This window comes from Cygnus atratus, chromosome 16 (genome assembly GCF_013377495.2).
Source record: "Cygnus atratus isolate AKBS03 ecotype Queensland, Australia chromosome 16, CAtr_DNAZoo_HiC_assembly, whole genome shotgun sequence".
NCBI lineage: Eukaryota > Metazoa > Chordata > Aves > Anseriformes > Anatidae > Cygnus > Cygnus atratus.
Window position 1 is genome coordinate 8,815,944 of NC_066377.1, and position 27,824 is coordinate 8,843,767.

The 27,824-nt window shown below is 39.3% G+C and overlaps 1 protein-coding gene across 3 annotated transcripts; it reads right to left on the reverse strand.

Moving 5' to 3' along the window:
- On the reverse strand, nt 1-27,824 carry SLC9A8 (solute carrier family 9 member A8). Of its 3 annotated transcripts, XM_035548139.2 has the most exons (16): nt 27,745-27,824; nt 27,031-27,209; nt 23,087-23,167; nt 18,239-18,297; nt 16,656-16,739; nt 15,595-15,696; nt 14,840-14,874; nt 13,640-13,783; nt 12,219-12,357; nt 10,249-10,354; nt 8,194-8,310; nt 6,542-6,624; nt 4,672-4,783; nt 4,029-4,249; nt 2,830-2,976; nt 1-1,549 (listed from the first exon to the last, which is right to left on the reverse strand). In XM_035548139.2, exons 1-16 carry the CDS (start codon nt 27,750-27,752, stop codon nt 1,442-1,444), a joined length of 1,725 nt encoding a protein of 574 aa, XP_035404032.1. In that variant the 5' UTR covers nt 27,753-27,824; the 3' UTR covers nt 1-1,441. The 3 variants fall into 3 exon arrangements, with proteins under 3 accessions (XP_035404032.1, XP_050569899.1, XP_035404033.2); XM_050713942.1 differs by lacking the exon at nt 27,031-27,209 and having other exon boundaries at nt 27,745-27,797; XM_035548140.2 differs by lacking the exons at nt 1-1,549; nt 2,830-2,976 and adding an exon at nt 2,221-2,804.

A 27,824-nucleotide genomic window follows, 5' to 3' on the forward strand; every position in this document is an offset into this window, starting at 1 on the left:
TTTAGGATTCCAAATACAATCTTGAACTTTTATTCCTCCCAGCTGGTAAGCAGTTGATTAAAAAACCCCAGTAACAAAACCAGACCGAAAATAAATCTTGCTTTGAGAAACATGTCCGCTTGCATGTCCAACTTACAAGCAGAACTACAATTTTACATTTCAACAATGAATATGCAAATAACTGATGAGGAGTTTGCATCAGTCATGACAGCAAATTCCTGTATGTGTAATCATGGCAAACGCAATGAACGCTGTCTGTTCAGATGTATGCAAATGGAGCAAATGAACTATGCCATGTAGAAAAAGTGAAATACTGATTAATTTGAAACAGCATAAGAGGAAGAATTATACTACCAAGACAACTTAATGGACGTTGTTTGGCACTTCCCAACTGAGGATGATTTCATAATGTCCAATATTAAGCCTTCTGTACCTGGATTTTATTTTTATAAACTCTCCTTCCCCATGTACACATTTAGTTCATCAAACTAACGATGTGGAAAATGCTGCTTCTGCTTCAACCAGAATTCAGAAATTCCACTAGTGAATTCTGGAGCATTAGGGGCACTTCATGAATTTGGTAAAACAAAAGCTGCTGCTCTCTAAGATTTGAAGCCACTGTGCTAACACAGAGCAACAACCAACTACAGACAAACTGCAACTGGCTTTAAGTAAAGGAAAAAAAAGTTAAAACTACAATTTCAAATGCAGTTCTGTACAATCCTATAATCCCCCACCCCCGCAAGTCATGCCATAATCAGTACTGTAATGGATTAGATACCTCAGAATAGTTTAAAAAAATAAAACCATAAAATTGAAACCAAGAAATTTTTAAATGACAAAAATACCAGTTTTAATAGGTGCTTCCTTAAGTGTGCAGCATCTGCTTTTTGTCAAGGTACTTATCTTCTCTGGTTTCATAATGTGCAAATCCCCTAAGTTATAGATTTATTCCAGCCAACTTCCCTTACTAGTGCTGAAACAAATTCACAGTATAAACTGTCAAGACTCTCCATGTGAATGTGTGTGTATATATATACATCTATATATTTAAAAAAGTGCAACTCATCCTATTTCGCAGAGTCATACAGTGGCTTTGTACTTCACACACACACAGCAGATTTCATAATAGGAAGAAGACCTCGCATTAAACATAATGACATAGTAATGTCATTATTTCATAGCAGATGTTTCTGCTTTTTAAGAGGCTGTGTGGAGTCTGCTATGCTATAGGAGCTGAAAAGTTCTTTATTCAGCCCAGTGTCTGACACTTAAGGGGTTCAGTCACTGACTAGCGATATCTAAATACGCAGAACAAGATATGTCCCAAATCGGAAAGTTCATTATTAATTTTCCAGCTATTGTGCAGTCAGACTCTTGATACTTAAATCCACTTTTTGAAGATCAAATGATAAACTCATTGCACTCCTTCCCTGGTCTGCTATAGCAGCTCTTGCTCATCATCTTCAGATCCTGAGGGTCCTTGTCGTACTTCTTCATACCATTTGTTTGTGAGGGTTTTCATCTGTATGCGCCCATGATGCAAGTCCTAAGGCACAAGAAACCCAGAACAGTTGTTATTGAGCTACAACACTACTTGTGTGTCTGAGAGCGAAAGAGAAAGCCTAGTTTAGCACATTCCTCAGGAAATAATCTGTTTGTGGTCTCTAAGTGTACAAAGCCGTTCTGTTTCCTACCAGAACACATGAAGTGCTCAATCAATTAGTAATTATTTCCAGGGGTGATATTTTTGAGAGATTTTTTTTACCTGTTTTTTCTAGACAGTTCTGCTTTGTGGATTTTAACAGTCAGAGTCATCTAGATGGCCTTTCTTTGAATCTTACTCCCCTCTACGTGTTCCCAGGGACAGGGGAAAGCTTGTGGCTTGCTTTGGTGATTCACATACTTATTTTTCTAGCCTTTGGTTGCCGTCTGGATGGCTGCCTGTGTTTTTGGCTACCAACTACAAATCAGATGCTTGCCCTAGTTTCTTGATTCATTTCTGGTTTTACTAAAAACAAACAAAAAAAACCCCTCTGGCTCTTGCAGGAAAGTGCTGAAAGCATTCTTTTGAAAATAAAGGTACAAAATAAGAAAAATTGTATGTTTGAGCAGGCTAGGAAGATGGCACACTGTACAGAAAATGTTTAATTGCACAGCAAAAATGCTTAAGTCTATGGCAAATTAGAAAAAAAGTGATACGGCCAAGATATCTCAGGTTTCTAAGACCCGGAATGAAAATGGCACAGTATTTACACCTCTCAGAGCCACTCAGTGTTAAATTACTTGTTCAGGTCAGGTGCCACTTTGCACTTACAGCTCCACAGTCTTCACCTCCCAGTGAAGGAGTCTGAAAAAAACCCACGAAGGCTGCAACCCTTATTCATAGTTCCAAGAGAAAAGCTGCACTCTGCAGAAAAATCACAGCTCAAGAATTCATAGGACCATATACAGTAAGGGGCAGCAACTTTGTGTGATAGCACTTTAAAAGCTCTGCACAGGTGGCAGTAGTTTTTCCTAGAATCAGTAGTAATTGCTGATACTCTTCATGGTAATCTGCAAGCTTAAAGACAAGTTCAATAAATCCATGCAGCTTTTTAACTTTAATTGTGGTAGTCCTCAGGGGTGCTCACTTAATCCAACCGGCAATTTTACAGTGCAGCTTTTCATTACAGCTGTTCTGCATATGCACAAGGAAGATATTACATGGCTCTCTTTTCCTAGTGTAGAAGTTGCATGGCTGCACTTGAGTCTTGAACAGTGCAGAGTGAAATGACAACCAACTCTACCACGGAGTTTCTTTTCTGCAAGAAAACAAGAGAGACTTACTTCTTGTGTGAGTCGTCTGGTGAAGAAAGGATTCAAATACTTAGCATCAAGCCACATAAACCCTTTGAGGTCCTGGCGTTTTATGTACTGGGCTTCATATTCCTCCTCTGTGAGCTCTGACAAATGTTCGGATTCTATGGTATTTCCCTAGAAATATCACAAATTGCAATAACCTGAGAAATATTGCAGTTCTTTCCTCCAGCTTGCTTTATCCCCTCCCTACTCTGCTCTGTTCCTTCTCACAACCAATTCCCATGCTGGGACAAAATGGAAATTACCACCTCAGCCTACCAGGACTTATGGCTGTATGAATCTGTCCAGCTGTTGACTCCCAGAGTCACTTGGCTTCCCCTTTCATGCTGAAAGGTGAAAGGCTTCAAATATTCCATAATTTTGTGCTATTGCTACGGACGGATTCCTCTTGTGAGCTGAACAATGAGTTTATATAGCAAGCAACACTTTAATGTCAACATCTCACTGAGAACAAGCCCTGTTTCAGAACATGCCATACCCCTGAGCTCTTTCTATAGACATCTACCTTTGTAAACAGAATAAACTAATTCTGAAGGCTGCAAACTTTCTTAAAGCCTTACGCCAAGAGAAGCTGTTCTTCAGACCCCACAGAATAATACCCTGTGTGTATCAATTTGATGGTTTGGGACAAAACAGGAAAATGCTCCCAGGATATTTTATATACTCCTCCCTTTAGCAGATGAGTTTTGAGCCTGGCTGTTAGTTTTCTTCAATGCTTCTGTTTAGCCAGAAACGACTTTAAAATAAAACCCAGTCGCAGAGGTGCTGTTGTTACCACTTTCTCATGGCCTTTGCTTTGACTTTTTCAAAATAATTTCCATCTGCCTTTTATGATTAATTTATGACTCATAATACCCTAGCTACTTTCTGTCTGTATATGACTCAATCTATCCTGTCTCATCTGTCTTATGCTTTAAGGTTACTTTAATTTGTATGGATCAATTTATAATTAGATTGAGTTAAGATAAATTACTTTCAGGTCTTTGTCCAGTTATTTGTGTAAACACTAACCAAGCTCTGCTTTTGGGATATTTTAAAATGATACTGCTTGGCTTTTTCATACCATACTTCCATTACTTCCATCTTACTTTTCAGTAAATAGTAAAATACTAGTTTTTCCTTTGAAAATGAAAAAAAATTCTCTGAATAAGACAACAACAACACACCATCTTCTCTGTCTTGCTAAGGTTAATGTCCTTCTTGTTCCTCTTGCGTGCTTTGGAGTCCTCAATATCAATCAGTCTGATGAGGGGCATGGTTCCTCCTCCCAGCAGCAAAATTGTGAACAGCACAATGATGATTGTTGTTGTCCCAATGAGCTGTCGCTTCTCGATTGGTTCCAAGCCCAAATGAAGGCTGAGGGCATAGGGAATTGCACCACGTAGACCTTCAGAGAGAAGAGTAAATCGATGAAGAGTGAATCAGCACCATTGTTAGTCCTTAGCACCCCGATAACTCAACAGGAATCCTCCACCTTTAAAAGATTTTTACAATCCTATGCCACACCCATTTATCTATCATTTGGTTACCATCCTAAAATGAATAAGAGGCCTTCAGGTATTGTCTTTCAGACTGAAGCAGTTAGGCTTTTAGGAAAGTAGATTCTTGCAGAAAAGTTTTATTTGGAATCTATGCTGCCCGGTCCCCTAGCACAAAGGGGAGAGAACATATCTATTGCACTTGGGTTTGAGAACGGTGCAAACATTAAGTTTTCCACAGATGGAAAACCAGTTCATCTCAGAGTAGCCCACAAAGTGAAGGAGATTAAACATTCTTTTCCAGTCCTCCATACTTTCAGCTTTCACTTACCACTAAACCACATGATGAACATCATTTTGGGGGTGATTTTATGATCACGGAAAAAGTTGAGTAGGTACGAAAGTGGAAAAATATTCACTGCTCTACCAAACAGAACAAGTACCTGAAAAACAAAAATCAAAGCAAAAGACTGACTGATGTGTTACAGTCACCCAGGCCTGAATTGCATTGCATTTAGCTTGTACCAGCTAAGGTGAATAAACCCTTATCACCCACAAGTCTTATAAACAGGTGTGTTGCTAAACCAGCATAAAAATATCTCTCAGCATCAGCCGATGTGGAATTTAACATTTAAACGTTTTGCCTGCTTAACTGAAATTAAACCAGACTTGTCACTGACAGAGACCAGACGCTACTTTACTTATAATAAATAAATGAAACCCAGGAGGCATTCCAGAGAGACCAAGAATTACTTTGGGTAAAAGTTTTTCTCAGTTCAGCTCCTTTAATCATTCCCTTGGCACAGCAGCTAAGAGGCTAAGATATTTCTATTGTCTCCCCATGGACCAGTTCCTCAGAGAAAAAGGCCAGAAGCCGAACAAATGGCATGTAATTCAGTTCCTCAACACTTGGCGGGGTATGGTTATAAAATACACCAAACATCCAAGCAACATTGTGAGGGGAAAAAAAAAGTACCATTGCTTTAATGACAGACAATCAATGAATACAATGAAAACTCTAACTCAGAAAAGCCGCTTTTCACAAGAGCATTGCTTTGTAAGCTCCACCACAAACAGACCTTACAAAGGTAAATATCCTAGAATTAGTCAGCAGGATCCTTGAAGGACTGTGCTGTTTACTTTTATGAATCACCCTAAAATTATTCAATTTGCATTATGGCTGTGAGGGCAATGCTACAGAGAAGGAAGTTTCACACCTTAGATATATATTAGATAAGGAAGTTAGGTATGTATGTGCAATGCAGCAAAGAGCAGTTCCCCATGCTGATATCATAATCTACAACCTGTAGAGAACAATTCTTCCTTTTAGCCATGGACTAAAATGTACTAGTATGCATTGAGGCACGTGACGGGAAATGGATTCCCATTTTCCTCTTTTCACTCTGCAAAGAGAATGTACTTTTCATGTTTCACTTAATTATAACAGCAAAAGATGTAGGGAAATGCCATGTGAAACATAATCCAAAGTATTACTACAAAAAACTACACTGAAAGAAAGAAAGAAAAAGAATTAAGAATGAAGTGAAAGAGTGAACAGACATTAGAGAAGTTTTGAGTAAGGGCTACTTCTAAAGAAGGCAAGCTCAGAGTGAAAATGTGATGTGTGGACTAAATTGGTTTAATATAAACAAACTGCAAATATCTATGACAGTAAGACACAAAAGCCGTAGTCCTGGAGTGACAAAATGTAGCTGAGTTTATATTAGTTTGCATTGCCGTTTCTACAAACTGCCCACTCACACAAATTCTTCATATGAAGCTAAAGGTACGTAACTCAGGATTGTTTTCCAGGGAAATGAATTCTGGAATAAACTGGCATTTATAATAATCTTGAAATCTCTTGAGATTTATTTTAATAAATCTAGCAGGGTTCAAAACAAGTAGGGTTCTTTTCCTTCTTAGTAAAAATCTGGTACGCTGAGGTTCCAAAATAACAGTTAACCGGAATTCCTTAAAGAAGGCTGATGCATACATACACCACAGCACTGAGAACAAAACTAATAATTTCATGCTATTAGTGAGAATTAACTTTGTGCAATATATAAAAATATAAGGATATTTTTATAAAAACCTATAAAACCCAACAAATAGTCTAAAATATTGTAAGTGCAAGGGTTTATTTTTCCCCACAAGTACCATAAAAAAGTACCTAAACAAGTTTGAAAAAAGTAAACACTTACTATGCACCAGATGACAAAGGATGTTTCAAACTTGTGAGGAAAACTAAAAATTGACAGGCCAAGAAATGCAAAAACACACGTTTCTGAAAAAGAGAAATCACATTTGAAATAAAGAATTCTGTAAAACCTTCTCTATTCCTATTACAAGTTATTACATATGGTACATAAAATTTATATTTATTTCCTGACCTTTGAATGCTCAAAATAAGCATGAATGCCATTATGCAAAAAAGCCAGATACTCACTGTTGGTGGACTGCACTTTAGTCTGTGTGTAGCAGGCTTTTTTCAGCTGTAAATTACTAATAATTATGAGCTAACAAAACCTTGTGCTAAAAATTTTTTCTTTATTCTAAAGACTGAGGAATTTTTTTACTTAAAGAATACAGGACAAGCTGTAGAACACAAGCTTAAAGGAGCAACCACTAACAACTTCTGCAGCTTTAAATCAGATTCTCTATAAAACTGAGATGTCAGACACAGTCTCATATATCGCATGTTGAGCACTATTATAAAGTGTCCAATGTATAAATACTTTCAGTTCTTATAAACTGTAGGAGTTACACAACTTTCGCTGTAATAAAATACTGCATTGTATGATCTACCAACCTTTGTATATTCTAGTAACCTCTAGAAGTGATGTTTGGAACTCTGAAATAGTACCGCCAACACGCAATGACTACTTCCATCCGAACATTTCACTTCCAAGGTACCAACTTCTTAGCATTGCAGAATCTCACAGTGAGGCTATTTCCTAAGTCTACTGTTCTAGTAGGTGTCCTAGCAAGGTAGATCTCTTATCATAGAGGCTGTTACAAACAGGAAGGTTTTAAACAGACAGTAGCGATAACTGAGTTATTGCAGCATAATGCATTATTGCTCATGCTTTGGATACTGGCTACTTTCATTTGCATAGCCAAAACTTGCTGTAAATGTGTAGGAAATTATCAGTAGCTTAAATAAACTCTTTTGGTGACTTGAGTGAATGCATGGTTTTTAGCATTCATAATAGATTAAGACAAAACCTGATGAGCTACTGGTGCTCAGGTAGTGAGTGGTTAAGTCTGCAGCAATGTCACTCCCTGACCATGTTCCAAATGCATCTTTCTGCAAACAATATAGAACATGTTCATGCCATCCCCTAAAAAACAGGGAATATAATACCGAATCAAGTCATTTCTTCAAAAGTTTTCCTTTGATAAACCAACGGAAAGGCTACAGGACACTGCGCTGCCTGTATGACCGCTTCCAAAACCAACTTTTCAATCTGGGAAGCTATTGTTTTTGCAAGCAGCTTTTTATATCCAAAATAATTTACAGAAAAATACTGCTAAGAACCAATCTCCTGTGACTAAAAGTGGACCAGAGCAGTCAGAGATCTCTACTTGGTTATCAATCTTGTTGCAAATCTTAGCAGGAGCCTGCAGGATGGGAGAAGAAGAAGATTTACTGTATGTTTTATCCAGGATGGCAGGAAAGGTGACTTTTGACTGCCTCCCAGCCTGCACTATTAGGAAGTCTCTTAAAGGAATGTACCACTGACATATGAATATCTGGAGGAGAATTCACATCTCTCCTGCTCCCATTGGAATCATCATTTCATGCAAATCAATTTTTAAACTGTATTAGTCATATACCAAAGGTAGCACCTACCACACATGAAAGCAACAGTTCTCAGTGTCTGCTGCATTAATATCTGTGTAACCGGGGAGAGGTTATGGTGTGTATAGTGGGACATGACGATGCCAGAGAAGAGGATTGCCATGATACCTGTAGAGAAAATGCAGCAGTCAACAGAAGAATAGTTTGCATGCTGAAAATACTGTTTGTATTTACACCCCATATTAACACAAAAGCTTATGAAGCAATGACCGGGGTTTCCATTGCCACTGCTGTTCATGCTGTTTTCATTACACTGGTCATATTAAATGCTAGGAGGTCCAATATAGGTCAGCTGCAACCTAGAATAAATCCCTGTTACGTCATGCTTTCCCATAAAAGTAAGGGAAATAATAAACTGATTCTTGACTGCTTTTCCTGCCTTTCACTCTCCTTAACACATAGACGGATGAGATCAAAAAGTAATAAAAACAATTTGAGAGTAGTGGGGCAAGAGAACTGTATGATTTAGCTCTCCCAGAAACGTGTGTCATTCTTTCCTACATGCTCATCAGCCAATCAATCGCTCCACCAGAAGCGGAATGAGACCAACAGGGCATGGGTGTGAATCCACTCCCGTAAGGTGTACCAAATGATAAAAATTAAGGAAGACTGCCTACCTACAATTTGCTGTCAATCTGAGAACGAGAAAGCTAGCGAGGCTTGAGAATTCAGAGCAAAAATAACCTTTGTGGGATGACAGAGCCCACTGTGTAGGGCCTGTAAGGAATGCTACTGTGCAGAATGTGCCTTGTCTCCAGCATACAGGTCACTACACCAGCTACTACAAGTGATTTCAGAAATTAACAATAGCCACTTAATTTACCATTATAGAGTTCAATTCCCCTAATGACATGCACAGCTTGGATGGAGGTACAGCAGCTGATATCATAGGCCAGAACAGATGTCTCAGATTTCACTGTATTCTTGCATCTTTGGGATTTTTCCATCTACCTTGCTTAACAGCTCTTGGTTATTTATGGGAAAGAAGAATCTGAAATTCAACCTATTTCTCTAACTGCTCAAGACATATCACAGAAGCTGTCAGTTGTTCACTGTTCATAGGGAGCTAGATATCTTAAAGGAAGTTTTAAGCATTTCCACAGCTGCTGCATAGACTTACACCGGAGAAGGATGTCATTTGAGATGATGGCTAGGACTGTGGAAGAATTTAGTAGCACGCTTCAAGAATGACTACTGTACTCCTTGTGACAAAACTGACCAAAATTGACAACATAACCCAGAAGAAATCAGTTGCAACATGGTGGCTTTCTATGATGGAGTTACAGCATTGGCGGATATGGGAAGAGCAACTGACATCATCTACCTTACATTCTTATCATATACACCAAGATCTTAATGAAATTAAAAATAGAACAATACCAAAAAAAAAAAAGAACCAAGCAGATTCCCTAGATGTATGAATCAAACTAACTGCTGCATCTCTTTCCACTTTCCTTTGAGAAAGAGACAGGAAGCTGATTGCCTTCAAAAACCACTTAAATCAGCAGAGGTCAGGGATGTTGGGTATCCAGGTATCCAGCAGAACTGGACCCTGGTCTTTGTACTCGATTCTGCAGGACGATGGAAAAAGTTCACCTGCAAGCCTCTTCTCCTGGCCCTCAGAAGAACTGCTACCTGGTGTCCAGAGATAGATACATAAAATATTCATTGGTCTCAGCTAACTTCACTGAAGGATGTGCAAAAAAACAGCTACTGGGTAGTAGGACAGCCATTATCTAAGTTAGCTAACACAGCTAAGCTCTACAGCATGCAGCTGAAATCCTACCTCTGTGTTAGGCAGAGGTAACTGGGAGAATACTGTTTGCATTGGCTAGCTAATGCTTATGAAAACTGTGATTATCTTTTCTATACCTTTATAACATTTAGTAGAGAATAAGTGTTCCCCTAAAGTAAGGCAAGGTCAAAAGTAACAGCACAGGTTAAATGAGAAAACATGTAAAACAAAAACAGGGGCCCTCTTAGACACACAAAAATACCTACTCAAATTTATCAAAGAAACTTGCACATACTCATTTTGCTACTCACCTGAGAGCGAGATACCTTCTGCAAGTCCGTAAGGAAGGTAAGCAAAGATAATCATCATCCCAAACTCTAGGGAGGGTGTCTTCCTTAAATCAATGTGCTTTAGCACGTACACACGAAAACGTTATGGAAAAGGTAAGTCAAAAAAATCCAAAGAAAAAATTAAATTGTTACCATTCCGTTACAAAACAATGATTATGCTTAATCTTGATCAGTACGTACTTACTGGATAGCTAATAAAGTCTACAAATTGTCCCATGACTCAAGTGTAGAAAGATTAGTAATTTCTTACGAGGAGTGTTTCTTATAGAACCTACCACTGGTAGAACCCTGTCAGAATGGACAGACTTAGAGACAGAAAAGTTCTGCTGATGTACCTACACAATACTGACAACAGCATGCTAAATTGTTTGTATCTACAAGGGCCATCTCCCTACACACTCAGTCTTCGAAATTTCTTCTCCAAAACTACTGTAAATAAGCCACAACAAATTGTTAAATAGTAAAGGCTTTCCTAAAAAACAGGAGAGAGTTATGACACAGCAAAGTAAAAATAAAACAGTTTTCAGTTCTCTTTTAACAAAAATAATGTATTTTTGTCTTAAATATTTAAGATACTTAAAACTTACTTCACATTTGTAAGTCAAAAGTGTGGGCATTTGTCAAGGGCTGCAAATTCAGCTTTGCATCTCATGCGTGGTTCTGCAGCACAGCTGCTAAATACAAGAAGTAGATTTTGCCTCAGATTTTGTTTAGTTATTTGCCACACTAAGCATGCAAATAAACTTTTCTGGTCAGTCACTAGACTTCTAGTTACTTTCAAATGGATGTGACAGATCTGCAGTAATATTAACAGTGAGGAGACACGTTCATTTATTCCTTGAATCACATCCTTGTCTCAACTTTGAACTTACCATCTCTGATAAAATTCAGAGGATAAAAGGCCCGTGACATGGAAGTTCACATTCCTCCTGAGTCAGGAAACAGCAACAACCTTCAATCATACTAATGCTGGAAACTATTAAGAAATTTCCTTTGCTACACTGAAATTTTGCATGTTTGGGGGAAATCTAACTCTGGGGCACAAATAACTGTAACTGGGCAACTAAGCAGCTTTTCTCTTGGTATCACTTAGGTATCAGTCAAAGAAACGTTAAACATCTGTCTCCCTCTTTTATTGTGATGTATGGAATAATTTTAAAGTTCATGGAATCAGGCTAATGAACCAAAAGAGAAACCATGTCAGTATTTAATCAATCTGTTCTTGTTATTTACAAACAAAATACTTAACAGTACGTCCCAGATGATATGAATAACTGTTGCATGAGCCTAGAACAGAAAAGCTACCTATGGTGAATTCAATGTTAACATTAAAGCAAGCTCTCAACAAAGGTACCTGACTTAAACATCCTTCCTTATCTCAGCAGAGAAGCTTCTGGGTTGTTTAGCAACCAATGCATGCAAGTGGAAAAGGCAAAATATAACTCCACGTAAAAACAAATAGAACAGTATCTGCATTCAGCTGGCTGAATACACAGGGGCAGATGAGGTGGTCTGACTCAAAAGCCCTTGGGAAAAGGAGCTTTTTTTTCTTTTAAATTAACTGTTTTACATATGTAGAAAATGAGCTATGTATTTGTAAAAACGGATCAGTATTGAAATGGAATTAATGCATTTTGAATTTACAAAACAATTACCATATTTTATAACACTCCAGTGCACATAATATAAGCTACTATACAGCATTTCAGACCTTAATTATGTTCATAAAAATTTGATGCAACTTTTTCATATACAACCATGCACACTAATACAAAAACAAAATAAGCATATGAAAATCCTCAGCCAACAAAATGATCTCTGTTAAGAAACATCCCCTAAGAAACGCTGAAGAATATGGGAGAGGAAATACTGTTAGAGTGTTGAAGTTCACCAATTTCTATCTGTGTATCACCAAAATTAAAAAAGGATATTAATGCAGAAATAAGGCCGGTAAGTGTGCCAAGTGCTGCAGAGCCAAAGAACATCTTAAGAAAGTATCCCAGTGCCTGTAGAAAGGTTTGCCATCCACTTACATCTGACATATTTTCTCTTGTCAAACCTTCCGCAGTGCTGGATAAATAAAAAATAATAATAAAAAAAGAAACAGTTACAAATTCTAAGCCTGGATCCAAAAAAGACAAGACAGCTTTTGAGAACAACAACAAAAAAGACTTGTATTTCTTTGTTGCTAGTACTTTTAAAAGGCTTTTACTGTGATATATATAACAAGAGGAATGTCAAAAGATGTTAAATCAAGTCTTAGTGTAATCCCCAAAGGGAAACCTAATTCTGCCAAAAATCTGGAAATCCAGCATTGGTCTTCTGAAGCTTCTCAGAATGGTGTAAATAGGCTATGATAATGCCCAATATTACAAAACAATTTTCAAACTTTGAAAGGAAAACACATTTTGCTGTGGTAAAAACTCTGGGCATGAAAGAGAAAAGTCAGATCATGTGATCCTCAGAGAAAAACAAACGAACAAGGACACGTCTCATCAAATATTTAGGTGTGAATGAGAGACAAGAAGGTCACTGGAGAAAAACAAAGACGTTCTTAAGAGGAAAGAGAATAAATCTCTTTGCATTTCAGGAATATCTTTCACAGAATTCCATGCAAAAAGGTATGGATTCTAACTAATTTTCTATTTGAATACTCTTAGTCTTCACGGTCTTCCATAAAGGGACCATGACTGTATTAAAAAGCTATTAGTTTACAGGAAAATTACTCTAACTTCTCTACCTTCTTAGTTGATCTACTACTTGTATGCATGCACAGTGATATCTATTGATTTTAGCAATAATATGAAAATACGGCTATATATCTCTATTTTTTACTCTTTCAGCCACAAAGAACTATCATGGATAAATGATAAAGATATTGGATGCTCTCGTTCCTTGTGATAGCCCCAAAATAAGTTCCTATTGCATAGATGTTAATGTATCCCCCACAGACTGAAATGTGATTCCAGGTATAAGCCAATGATACAGGAGATACAGCTGCAAAATTGGCAAGATAAATATTTTTGTGCAAGCCTGAAAGGATGCATGTTGGTTTGCTGTTGCCAGGATCCTAAGATGGAAAGAGATCTGATAAACTTGCAGACTTATATAACAACCGGGGGTCAATTTGATGAGGCACTGAGGGAGCTGCAAAAAGACAACCATTTAATGTCTCCTGCCTATGCAGGTTTATGCTCTGAATTGCTTTTAATAGTACAAAATTCAGCATTGTACCAGAAATACATGATTTGTTCCAAAAGCAGATTGAAGAATTCCTGTATATCTGAATAACCAATCAACAGAAAAAAGTGTGGCTGCTGTTTCCCTACACGTATTGTTCAAATGCACTTACTTGGTCAAGACGATAGAGACTGCATCATTGAGAATGCTTTCTCCAAAAACCAACATGTTAAGTACAGGATCCACATTGAGGGCATTGAAAATGGCAATAGTAGCCACAGGGTCAACCGCAGATATTAAAGAGCCGAATGCAAAACTGGGAGAACACAAAACAAAAAAAAGAGAACTAGATGAAAGAAAAATATGTACCTATTAAACTTCTATTAAAAACTAGTAACAAAGATGTTATGTCTTACAGTGTTTATACATAGTAAAACGTTATGCTCTCCTCCCATTAACAAGACCTTGAAGTGACAAAAGGGATGGTTTTGTTTTTCAAAGAGAAAAGTTGTTGTGTAGCTGGAAGAGAAGTTTGAGAAATACATAGCTCCCAGCTCTCAGCAACAGTACCGATGTCTCACTCCAACTAAGTAAGAAAAAAACAAACAATTTTACAGATACTGCCTAAACCATGTGTCATATATGCGTAGTGTTACCTGTTTAGGAGCACTAAAAAGCAACATCTAAAAGGAACAGCTAAAATTTCATTACTTTGGAATCCAAAGATGGACAATACAGAGGCAATGAGACTGCTCAGCTGTGTAAAATCAAACACTGTAACAAATAAGGAAGATTTTTGCTGTTCATGCATGTTTTACTTGTTATGTTTCCTGCTTGCCACTTGACTTATTTATGGATTTTAACAGAAAACTGCTGTATTTTGCTACACAATGAACAAGCAAACAAAATCCAAAAATAATGCAGAAATGAACTCTGGGCTGGTGTCCTCCTAAGAACCTGATTAGATTCTTTGCCAAGTTCTTGAAAAATCTACATTACTGATACTGAAAAGCTCGTTATGTCTTTTAAGACTCTATTTGGACGAGGAAGCCATGCCTTTTTCATATATATTAATCATGTCAACTAATCAAAGTTTACATATTTTAACTTAAAAGGTTGTTTAAAGAAAACAAACATCAGTGTATTTCCTGGCTGGCAAAACAACTGAGCACAGGATACTATTTGGAAATAAGAGCATCGTAATAGGTTTTAGAAGCATTAGATCAATTTCTTGGTGTAATACACAATATTGAATCTAAGCAATCCAAAGAGTAACCAGAAAAGCTTGCCAACTACAGGGCATTTCCCATATACAGTGTTATCTTGACGAGTGCTCCATTGCATGTACTACTCCATTTCCCCAAGAGCTTACCTGTCTGTCATGTTGAGTTTATAAATTACATCAGCCTGAAATAGGCAAAACATAAAAGAATCACAATCAATCGTATTTTGCTGCTATTTTTACAAATAAAAGCATTAATCAAATCTTAAGCTCATTATCATGAAAAAACACACCATAATAATATCAGAAATGATAATAATAAAAAACATAGTAATGATGTTACCCAACCTAACATTACCCTGCTACAATTCTGGTCACCCCAAAGCAGGAAAGACCAGACCAGACTGGAACAGATACAAGTAAGTAAAGTAACCAAGGCAGTCAAAGGAATGGAAATGTGAGAGGCAAAGACAAAAAGCGTCAACTGTTTGGCCTAACAGAATGAAGTCTCAAATAAGACGTAATCATCTATGTCTATGTATTGGGTTAACTGATCTAAGAGGAAACACCAAAGCAGAGAAGTGAAAGAAAGCTGTCAACTGAAGGACAAGTAAATTTAACACTGGAAATACGAAGATGGCTCTTACAGAAGGCAGGTTTTGGAACAATCTTCCAGTGGGAAGATCAAGTAAGCAAAAGAAAATAAAACTCAGCTCAAGTCTTAATTGCTTTTAACATGAAGCATGTAAGGGATTATATTACATTGCCTCTGAGGAAGCATGATAGCAGAGAACTGGACTTTGTGACCCAGGAATTCACTTTCACTATGTTTGTCCGTTCTTGAAAAATGGACTTTCAAAGAGCAAGCGGCATAAATGTAAGTGCTTCAAAGCAGTTATTCTTACCTGGCCCAGGAAATAAATTCCTCCACCTACAATGAAAGCTGATATTGCTGTGCCAAATACAGAAAATAGCGTGATGGAGCCTATGTTCTGAAAAAAATTGCCCTGGAACACAATAACACATTAAATAAATCAGTGAAAATGGACAGAGGGAAAAGTCATGGTTCAGGTTTGCATCTAAATTAAATTCTGATTCACAGCTGTGTTCCAGAAATAATAAGGCTTCACTAGTTTTATTCCAGGTATCTTAGGGCATATATCCACACAATCTGCCTGAGGAGCTTGCTCTCTTGAGGACAACAGCAAAACCCTGTGATATCCAGGTCGGGATGTCAGTTTGGTACTATAACAACAAACCAATCCTCAGATGAGCAATTTAATTTTCAGAAGCACTTGGACCAACCTGATGAAACTGTAAATGAATCCATCTGTTGTAGAAAGGGCATGTGAAAAAGACTTCTAAACAACCCAACTGCTAGTCCATTTCTTTAGGTTGCAATTTTGAATAGAAAAGTCTTCAGCAATGGTACCACTCACAGTATTACTGTCTCCCACTGCTCGCTCTCTCTTCCGTGGTACAGTTTAAACAGAAAGGCAGCACACAGGGTGGATGAGAACTGCTTCTGCCAGAACTAGCACTGTGAGAACTGTCCATGGAAACAGCCTCTCAGGCAAACAGTGAAAACCCTTGCAATCTTTTTTGCCCTTCCCCTTCTTTACATAAGGAGCAACCCCACCTTTCCCACTTCTGTTCCTACTCCTTCCCATTTTGCCTCCTTCACATCAACCCTTGTAGGGCTCCAATGAGGTAAGAAACCTCTTCAACCACGGAAAATGACGTCTGTGCTGCACCCACTACCTTGCCAACATTCAGTTAACAATAACAAACTAAATTCCTTGCATTCTGGGTTGAAGGAGCTTATTATTTTTGCACTCTCAGTTGCCTGAGAATGAATATGGTGTAATTTAGTGCAATTATTCTAGATTTCACTACAATAACTTAAAGCAGAATCTACTCCAAACAAAACCTCAGCATTTAAAATGAGTGTCTGACATTGGCTAACCTTATGCAATGAATATCCAGATTCAAATATAATAGGTGGAAGCAAAAGCAGAAAAAACATATTTGGGCGAAACATTTCTTCTTCCTGCAAAACAAAAATGAAGCATAATTTGAAGGATATCATGATTATTGAAATAACACTGAACCTTCCCAAAGGAAATTATTAAAAAATAACAATGAAAAAAATGGAAGTATCACATTTCATTTAAAAAGCTACATCTGATTGAAAATCTATACATTTTAATGTATTTCAACTGAGCAGAAAGAAAGCCTTCCTTTAGGAAAATAACTGCCAAGAAATACTAAGCCTCAAGCTAGGATTAAAATTCACTACTCAGATCAAGATTTTTCACTTTAGTAATATAAATCCTGTTTAAAACTGGCAATTCAATTCACTGTGATTTCAATCAGTTCACTGATCTAATCTGAATAAACTGTTTGATCCTATTAAACAAAATCACAATTTAAATACTGCATTAATTATTATTGCAGGAATAACAAAGAGTCCATTGCTTTGATTATGTGGATAAACTGCAGGAGGCAAAACCCTCGCTTCACTGTAGACTTCACCTCTTGGGGACACTTCTACCAGGATTCTCCCTCCCTGGCAAAGTCTCTGTAGCTCCATGAAGAAACACATAAGATCTCATGGCATCACACATTCAGGTTGGAAGGGACCTCTGGAGGTCTCTGATCCAAGCCCCTACTTTAAGCAAGGCCAACTCAGAGCAACTTAGGTTGCCCCCGGCTTTATCTAGCCAAGTGTTGAATATTGTTGTGGATGGAGATTCCCACAACCTCTCTAGTCACATGTGTTTGGTTATCATCTCTGTTAACATTTACTTCCTTGCATAACGTAAATCACGGAGTTCCAGGACAAGGACATCCTTCTGCACAGCAGCTTTGCTTACATTTTCTGCTGGAAGTAAAGCTCAAATCACATTTGCATTGTCTCAGTGTGAGAAATCCTGCTGCTTCAAGCACACTGGTGTTGGCAGTCTTTCCCTAAGAAGCTCTGGAGTACCAAGAAACATGCCATGCTGAATGGATTGCTCTGTGAAGTGTCTGTTCTCAACCTCATAATATGTTACAGTTTTAAGTATGTGCAAATAAAATAAGTAAATAACTTAATTTTTAGCACAGCTATTCTGGAGAGGTGCTCCTTTCTTCCTCTGTGAAACCTACATTAGCATCTCCAGGTAAAACATGTAACTTTACAGTGTATCAAAACACTTTTTTAAACACCTACAAAATTAACTCTAAAAAGAAGAAAAGGACTAAATCTAGCCAAAAACTATATAAGAGAAATAATTGAATTGCTGTACTTTTAACTGTAACTGGTCCCGCAGTGCAAGATGCATAGTACCCTCTTTTTGGGGATAAATATTGTGTAGAAAATGAATAGCAGGATCATGACATCAAATATTTGGTGTTATTATTACTAAAAAATAAATAAAATATTTGGCATAGAGTATAAAATACTAAATTATTGGAAATTACCTCTAAAGAAACCAATATTACTAAGTCTTATTTCAAACATTTAGAGCTTGTTCTGTAATTAAAAATTAATTGCTTCAAATATACCTTCCAGTTGGCCAGCTTTTGAGCCTCTATGATTTTTATAAAAGCTCCCATAAGGATACCTAGGAGACAATGAGATAATATTATTAAAAATTCACAAAACACACCACTGTTTCCATTAACTGTTATAGACTGTCAGTCAACAAAGTTTTAAAAGTATAAACAAGGCAAAACATAAAGCAGCAGGTCTTTCATTCCTAAATTCCTAAAAAATGTTGGGGTCTGATATAAGATAGCTTCCGATATGTTACATAATTACATAGCTTCCGTACACAAAAGATTGTTGCTTAGGATATCTAAACAGTCAGCACGCATATTGACAGTACTCTGTTCGCTGTTCCTAAAGGTAAGTGGTTTAACTACTCAGAAAGGCTTTTCATCTAAAATGCATTCAAATGAAATTTGTCCTGTCTTCCTAAAGAATCAGGAAGCTGTTAGTTAGATAACTGTGCAACAGCACCAAACAGCCATGTCATTTCAATGCTATTTGCAGCATTAACACAGCTTAAGTGAAATCAAAGACTTCTCCACAGAGGTGAATTTTGTCTCAATGAAATCATAGCACTTACTGGCAACGGAGTAGACAACAAATTCTGATCAGGGCGGGGATACCGTCACAACTATTTCCCAAATGGATTACATGGATTTTAAGTCATGCAGAAATACTAATTTAGGTATAAAAGAATGTTATCAAGGGTGCTGCAAACTCATTGGTTAGAGATTTTTGTGCTCTTTCCTCCCACACATTTTCAAACGGATAAGTCAGAAGACTCCAAATTAACAAGATTTTGTTTGGAGGTTTAGATAATTCTTAGCCTGTCGTTACTTGCATCCAAGGAGTTAAGAGGAATTTGTCTTTGGTCAGATTCCAGATCTGTGTTTCTGTATATTTCTTTTTATTATTCAGAGAATGAAGGCTTAATAATCAAACGCTGAGATGCAGAAGTGAAATACACTGAATAAAAGGTAAGAAGTGGCTAAGAAGTGTTAAGTGTGCTTTCCTGTAACCCATGTGTTTTTCATTCCCTCATACCATAGCTATCAAAAGAGTCTTACAAATAGCATCACATGGATTACGGCTGATGGATGTGTCATACACAGAAAGCCATGAGGCTTAAGCCTTCTTTCATACAAAAATATGTGAAGGCATTGGTTCCAGAGGATAGAAATACTTGTTCCATTAAATGCTTTGTATGGAAAGGAAGAGCAAAACGTTAATGAAGGAACATCAAAGGTCTGGCGTCCTTTGAAGGAGGGTAGAATGCAGATACAGCCACTCACGCCAGATAAACACAGGTTTCAGTACTAACAGTCAGGCTTTCTATTCTGGGATGGAAACAATGTCAGAAGTCAAGTCAGAAGTCACAATGTAGAAGTCAAACTATAACGTTTCTGATTTTTGCAGAGTAGCAACACTGTCTTCAACTGGCACAGACAGCACTTGTATCACTTAACAACTTTATGTGGAAAAAAAAAACCAAACAAACCAACAACCAGACCCTATACATCTGAGGACACAGACTCCAAGAAGTGCCCTTCCCAAGAAACTTTCAGTATTTTATGAATTAGCATTGATAAACCTTGCATAAAACTGTGTTTTGAGGGGATTTAACGGAAATGAGAATCCCTTAAATCACTTCTGCAGAAGTGAAAGGGCTCCAGCACAACTGTGAGAAATGGGACCACTGGGAGAAGGCAAAACCGGTCTGCAGGCTCTGGGCTGGGCATCGGTATCCTGTGAGCTCATGATGCTCAAGTAAATGGCCAGTCCCAATCTGTTTTGGAAGAAGAGCTAATCATAAGCTGATCCTAACAACAGTGTCACAAAAAGAGAAGATTCTTTCATGATATCAAAAAGTTAAATGACCAGCAATGTAAGTGCAAGGCAAGAGCGGAGGTTAAGGGAACAGGATGAGCCGGAACTACACAACTTACATCTTTCTGTAAGACAGGCTAGTTCTGGCTGCCTGTTATGCACACCTGTACTATTAAACTAAGATTACACTCAGCAAAGTCATGGAAGAGGGCTGCACAAAATAACGCATCACCACGATGGCTTAAGAGCAGCAGAATGAAACTTTGATGATGGTTTGTACAACCTGTCCCACACATCTTTACAAATTACTCCTCTGCTATCACTAGGTGGATGAAAGCAGCCTTCTTTCAGATGGTTCCATCTATTACATCAGCAAGATCAGTTCAGTGTTTTTGTCAGGGGGCTAATTGGAAAGTTAAGTCCATAAAAGTTAACCTCATTCCTTAGACAACATTACACAAAGTTTCTTAGTACAAACAACTTCAGGAACAAATCTGAGAGAAAAAAATTTCTGGCAATTATTTTTACCAACAAAATTCCAGTACCTTTTAAGGATGAAGATCAAAATCTACCCTTAGAGAATGCACTCCTGCCCTGTTCACCAGGAGACTAATATGCACTAGAAACGGTAAAACAATCTTCTGAGCAGCTTAGACAATGGCAGGATAAACAGTTGTGAAAACCTTACTTATCTGCTCAGCTGCCATATTTATTAGTCCTCAGTAACTGCCCGAGAACATTTGTTTAATTTACAAGTTAAAATAGGACACATCTCACTTCTGGCACTGCTAGCAAAACTGGATACTTGAAACTCAAACTGTGCTCTTGCAGCTGTGTAGATCGTTACCAGTAACAGAGGTTCACCGACCAGCAATTAGCTGGCGATTCCAATGATTATACAGATGCCATGGCCTGTCAGCAGAGCTCACAGTAGTTTAAATATGACTGAGTCAATAAACTAAATAAATAAGGCTTAAGTGACACCGGACATCTGTTAGCCTGGTTGCTACTGGGTATAACATTCTCCTGACTTAGTGGGATTGCATTTGCTGGTATCATCTAGTCTGCTTTGGGAGGCAGCCTACAGCTACGCAATGGTTTGCACACTGAAAACTGAACTGTGCGAGTTTCTTACGCGGCTTCTGTGTGAAAACACAAATGACGCACTGATACTCCTTACTGATCTTGAGTAATAGTGACAGCCATAGCAGGAAAACTCAGCAGTTTCATGAACAGGCTTTTGTTGGCAGTGACGGGAGCACAGAACGTACCAGCACAGCTAAAATCCCTGCCCTGCTGCTGAGATGCCAAGAACAAGAAACGGAAAGAGAAGAATGTCTGTGCCTCTGCTGCTCCCTGCAACCCTCAGCAGGAGCAGTGACACAAACGTGCCTAACACCTCAGTGCTGCCCAGTAGTTGGCCTGCGGCAGAATAATGGCAATGACAGCAAAGAAAATCCAAAACTACGCCAGCAAGAGCAAGCAATATACTGCTGCACTTTAAATGGGGGAATTCTGTACAAAGACAAAAGATAGCGAAGAGAGTAAAGTCCTTCTGAAACCTTTCAAGACGCTGGAAGATATACCAAACAAATCATCTCACCCGTCAATGGCAATGTGTAAGGAGAGGAAAGAGAAGTGTGTTAATAGGGAATCAAGACGTGGTTTCCATGAGGATGAAGAAGTCAGGATGATCTACAGCAGCTCCGATCTTTCCATGTAGATAGAAGCCTAACCACACCAGAAGTCTGATGGGTGAGGGGTGCTGCTACTATAAAGATGAGGTGTGCATGCAATACACAGGAAATCCACACCATCACCATGACAGGTTTCTTAGAGGTCTATCTGTTTTTCAGCTGCACAGAAACGTCAAAATTCAAATATGACCTTGTAAGACAATCTCTCCTTGAATTTCAACACCTTCTACTATGCTGGTAACGTGATGTGGCACGCATCAAATAGAGACAACCAAAAATTCAGGGTGTTACGCCTTGGGGAAAATATGTTTTTCTTCTAAGTAACAGCTCTAAGATTTTCTCAATCTAGCACCAAAAAGATGCCAGAAGATTCCTGTTCTCCAGAAAGTGCGGGGTACTGACAAGGACCAGAAAGCTTATTTCCTCCCATTGTGAAACGGTGTGAAAATACAGTGAAGAGGTATGACAGAAGAAGGTACCAGAAATTGCAGCAGGCAAAGCCCAGGAGAAAGACAAAAAATCTACCCGCCCAACAAGCACTACATTCCTCCACGCTGTGTTAGGATTACCGTTAAGCATCTTTCCCTTCATGCTGTAGTTTTAGAATGGCTGTCAGTGAAAGTGTCACTCCTAGTAGAAGCAAAAATATCACACAGATGCTGGTAAGCAAGTTTCAGAGACAGGTGGAAAAACTGTTTCCCGGGGTTAGTTAAACCAAGTTCTTTAAACATTGTTAGACATTATGTACAGAAAATAATAAATGTATTTGGCCTGATTTCCTTCTCATTTACACATTTATAAATCAGAAGCAACAGCACACAAATAAGTAAAACTACCATAACGTAAAACTGTAGGCTTAGGAATACTCCAGATTTGGTTCAAATTAGGTAAGGATGTGATTATCATTAAGAGCGGCGTTCTTTTACCTCAGGTCATAGGAATAGCTCTTGTCATGGTATTACAGGGAAAGTTAGGTATCTAGCACAGGGATAACTAAGTATCTGAAAGTCCAGGGCAAGTTTTCAAGATACAATTATATCCACAGCTTGACTAAATCCAAGTCTGGATTCAAGAACAGAGGTTTGTTGCCAAAGTACCCAGGTAGCAACATCCCCACAGTGCCCACCTGTCATTTTGCTGGGCCTCTCTCTGTACATATGCTTATTTCTTGAATTTTTTCATCAATTTAATTCTTTGAATTAGTTGTTTTGTTCACTGCATCCACTTTGCCACATCTTTCTAGTGATGGCTAACACACAAAAGCACAGAATTTCAAGCACAGACTACTGAGTCCCTGAATTAACACAAATCTGATATAAAAAAGCCATGGTTACTCACCTAAAGAAACAACAGCTACACTCTCTGGTAAAAAATGAAGTCGGTATTTTATCAGTAAATGCACCAATATGATGCAGATAGCTGTGAAGGAAAAAAATAGTAGAAAACTTAGAAGTGTTGGCAGAGAATAAAATACGCTTTTAAGTAGTATTTCTAAAATGCATGCAGGAAATCTTTTCCTAATGATTTAGTAGAATACCACTAATGAAAATAACCAAATTTTAGGCTCCTAATTCTCAACGAAATACTTAAATTAATCTACAAACGACAGAAAATAACTAAGGCAAATTTTAGCACTTAAAATTATCTTCTAAAAATACTAATATTACTGCCTTTAGAGGCTGATTCGGCTTACAAGAAAATTTTCTCTGAACACTAGCTGTGAAAAGTGACAGTCATACTGAACACACTGTTTTAATGTCTTTTTTTTTTTTAACATTTCCATATTTTTGAAGTAAAACCTGTAAGTACACATACACATAGCCTCAAATAAAATTTCAGCGCTACACTCTTTCACACCTGACTCTCTTTGAGGAGCTGGGCTTTACGTAAATGGATAATCACAGAACCAGAAAAGTTTACACTGGAAGGGATCTCTTGATGTCATCTAGTCCAACCTCCTACTCAAAGCAGGGATAACTTCAAAGTCAAAGAAGTTGTTCATGGCCTTATCCAGTCAAGTTTGGAAATCTTCAAAAGCGAAGCTATCACCACCCCTCCAAAACCTAGTTCCAGTAACAGTCTCATGGCTGCTTCCTTCTTGTTTTGGGAAGCTGACAAGAGTCTACTACTCATGTTTAGTGTTGCTATGAGGCTGCAGGATGGATAACTGCTTAAATATCCTGACTCGCATAAACCTGGATTATTAAATTCCTACCAGTTTTTATTTGAACATTCTGCATGTTGGAACTGCAATTCTTCCCCCATGTTAATCTAGCTCAACAAAGAGTTAGACAAAGAAGCAACATCTGGCTTGCATTTCTGCAACACATGCATTTCACTCTATTCACTACAGAATCTTTCAGCACCGGCCTAGGATATAAACTATTACTGCTCGCATTTTGTCAGAAAGCAACCGAAGCTCAAGCAGAGTCAACAGCGTTTCATAGGCGGAATCAAACTGTGGCTTGCTAAATGCAGCAGAGCCTCTGTCAAACTGTGCAGTTTACAAACCTAGCCGTAACTGCAGTGACCTAGCTGCTGTGAACCGCTCTTAGTGATTCAGTTTAACCGCCCCTTCTAGTTAACAACCACAACAAAAAAACTCTGCAGCTGGTTCAGAACACTGCTTTTAACTGACAGTCTGAAAGGTGCGACACGTTCCACAAGAAACTCGGAGCACTGGCGTGGCTTGCTGGCTCACACCACCTACGAACTACTGGCGTCTCCGTCATGATCTGCATTCACTGCACAGCATCACAAAGTACAAAGCTCATAAATGTCACTTTTCTTTGTCCTCCTCTCCTGCGCTAGGGAATTGGAATCACACTGATGCCTGCATTCTCCCCCTTGTTATCTCATACGCCCTGCTCATATACAAGCGTAGCATTTTATTTATGTGCATAGGAATGGATGGAAGGATGGGCTTACAAACTGAGCAAGGTCTCAAGAAATACACCATAATATTTGCTCTGTCACTGGCATACAAATTGTTCGTGGCCAAAACCGTGGGTGCTGAGTGACAAGCAGGGACAGCTCCATTCAGGAAGACCGGCAGGACTCATTTCCCTACATTTACTCCACTTCCACACCACCAATCTTTACAATATCGATCCGTAAGTTTTCAAACACTGGTGTTTACAGAACAATACTTTAATGCAGACTGAAACTGCTTACTTTAGATGCTGTACTAGGAACTGCAGCAGTTCAGGAGCTAACAGGCAACTCAGACATTTGACTACCAGCTGCCAAACTGTTGGAGCAGTAACCTCATCACGTATCCCAAGCAGTTTTTGTACACTTGTCCACCAGTACTACTGAGTTTTGTATCAATTTCCTGTCCGTTAAGCACGAATAATACGCGTCCAAAGACATTTAGGATTACTCTGTTTAAAGCATTCCATACTGCTACTGCCTGGGACAGATCCGTAGAGTATCTGTACCCTACAGATTTCCAGCAAACTCCAATGCAAGCACAAATACGCTTTCCATTTAGCAGATCTAAGTGCCAGCTTCTTTCTACTTTTCACTTTGCTTTGACGATAAAATAAAAAGCAACCATGGCCTAAGAAGTGACTCCCACCACCAGAAATACTGTGCGGCAGCCCAGTAGATTCCTTAGCTGCTTGTCACCTATTCCTTGTGTAGGACTGCTCAGTTTGTATTTGGCAGCGTGTCATCTCCTCCAGGCACTTGCGCGTATCAGGAGTAAAACAATCAGGATCCCAGGGATGCAGCAGAAGACAGGTATGACTTTTTGGCTCAATGGGCTATTGCAAATGAAGTAGCGTTTGAACAGATGAAAGAGCCATGGGAAATTTGGGATTGGAAACTAACTCACAGCACTTCAGAGACTTTACATCTGGGGCTTGAATTTGACACAGGCAGCTCAGGACAGATCTGCTTCTGAGTCCGTCCCAGTTTAGAACATTTTAAAGGCCATTTTACAGCACCTAACATCCAGATTTAAGAGTATTGTAGGCACATTCACGTTTGTCCTTACTACACTCTTAAATGAGATTACTGTGAATGGGAATAACTACAAACAGTAAGCTTTTATACCAGTTTTACTTTGTTCATGGAACTCCTCTGTCCTGAGGGTGATGCTTTCAAGATGCATTAAGCTATCGTACTGGCATAAACAGGCTGGAACACAGTCAAAAAATCATAGCTCTGTTCTTAATGTTCTTCTGACCTTTTAAAATCCACGAGACACGCATATTCAGAAATTTTACTTTAGTCTTACAAGTTTTCTGAACTACTGCATTTCGCTTTGGTCTTTCGTTTCTGTTCAAATTCTACTACGCCACTGACCACTGGGAAAACATCAGCCCTCTTTGAAGACAAATTGGTACTGTAGAAATAAGTAATTTTTTTTTTCTCTCTTTAAATCCAAATGATTTGCGGAAGTTTCTGCACTGCTGTCACCTCCATAGCTATTATTTCCTCCATTTGCTCCAGGAGTGACTACTTAGAAGACTGGCTGACCTGTCTGGCAGAGAAAAGGTTCTCTCAGCATAGCTTGCTGTGGAGAAACCAAGCACACACGCGCACAAAAGAAAACAGACAAGCAATCCTCTGTGAAAGTTTTGTTATTGTTACAGTTTTGACTACAGCATTGCTCTAAGCAGATGGTAGGAGACAGCTATATTCTACTAAAGGAAAGATGACAGCCTAGACTACAGAAAATTGGGTGTGCATCTGCCATTCAAAATGCCTGTGTCTGTGTAACAACGTTAACATAACTATGGCAATCTGCATGTAGCTCTTGCGCTGGTAAGAATGTTAGAAACCTGACAGACAAATAGATACTGTACTTTAGTACTTGGGCAGGTAAATCCAACCCTCTGATACCGCCCTATATAACAAAGTTTCTTGAGTGATGTCTGGAAGTGCTAGAACCAATCAAAATTGAAATCTATCCAGTATGCTCTCCTCAGAGAGAGATCCAAGCACCGCAGGGCATTCTGACAACATCTCTCTCATACATGCACACATGCCATGTGCTTGATTAGGAACGTGAAGCCAATTAAACATGTTGTTTGCACTTTGAGATCAATGTGAAAAGGTCTGCAATGGGCCTCAGTTTCCATGGGTCTGGGGGAGGTCAGGTCATTAATTTTGTGTGCGTACACTCAACTATTCTAAATCCTTATGCCTGTACAATACTCCACAGACAGAAAACCAGAGGAGACATAAAACAGCATGATTCTGAAAGTCAGCCAACATCCTCACATGCAGAGTACGCTTAAGAGCGATTAAGAGACTTTCAGTTCATCATTCACCTAATACAAGAAGACTAAAAAAAATTGTCATGCCACTAGATTGCTCCTCTTGCTGTGCTTGGACTCCAGTCTGAACTGGAAGGATAGGTTTAGCAGGTGTAGGTACCACCAGCTTGGTGGTAGCAGCCAGCGTGGTGCGGAGGGTGACATTGATGGCTTCATGGGTGACATTTGCAAACCTGTCAGGACGATACAACATGTGGTTACACCAGCCGGGAGCAGCACGATAAAGAATTAGCCAAGAAACCCCACACCACACCGATTTGTGCCAACGACCAGCACATCCCGGCTGCTTCCAGAAGCGCTCTCTGACCCCGGACAAACAGCGGAGCTTCGGATTCACTGAGGTTTTTATTGCCCAGTGTCTTCGTGTGGTGCCGGCACCAAACACCCTGCACTGCAGCCGGGGGGGGAGGGCGGGGGGCAGCGAGAGCCTGACGCAGCGACACCCGGCCTGACAGCGTCCCGGGCCCACGGCCACCGGGGGCCACTCAGCGACCACCCTCGGCCACTCAGGGCCACCCAAGGGCCCGGCCTCCCCCCGGGCTGCTCCTCGCAGCTCCTCACACCGCCCCGCAGCCCCCCGCCGCAGAGCCCAGCCCCGAGGCCCGGCAGCCGCCCGGGCTGCCCCAAAGGCCCGAGCCGGGCGCGGGGAGGCTCCCGCTGAGGGGAACGGCCCCCGCCCCCCCCGCGGCCCGCCGCCGCCGCACTCACTCCGCCATCTTGCCGCCCGCCGGCTCAAACCGCGTCACTTCCGGGAGCGGCGTGGCCGCTCTAGCCGGAGCCTCCGCCGA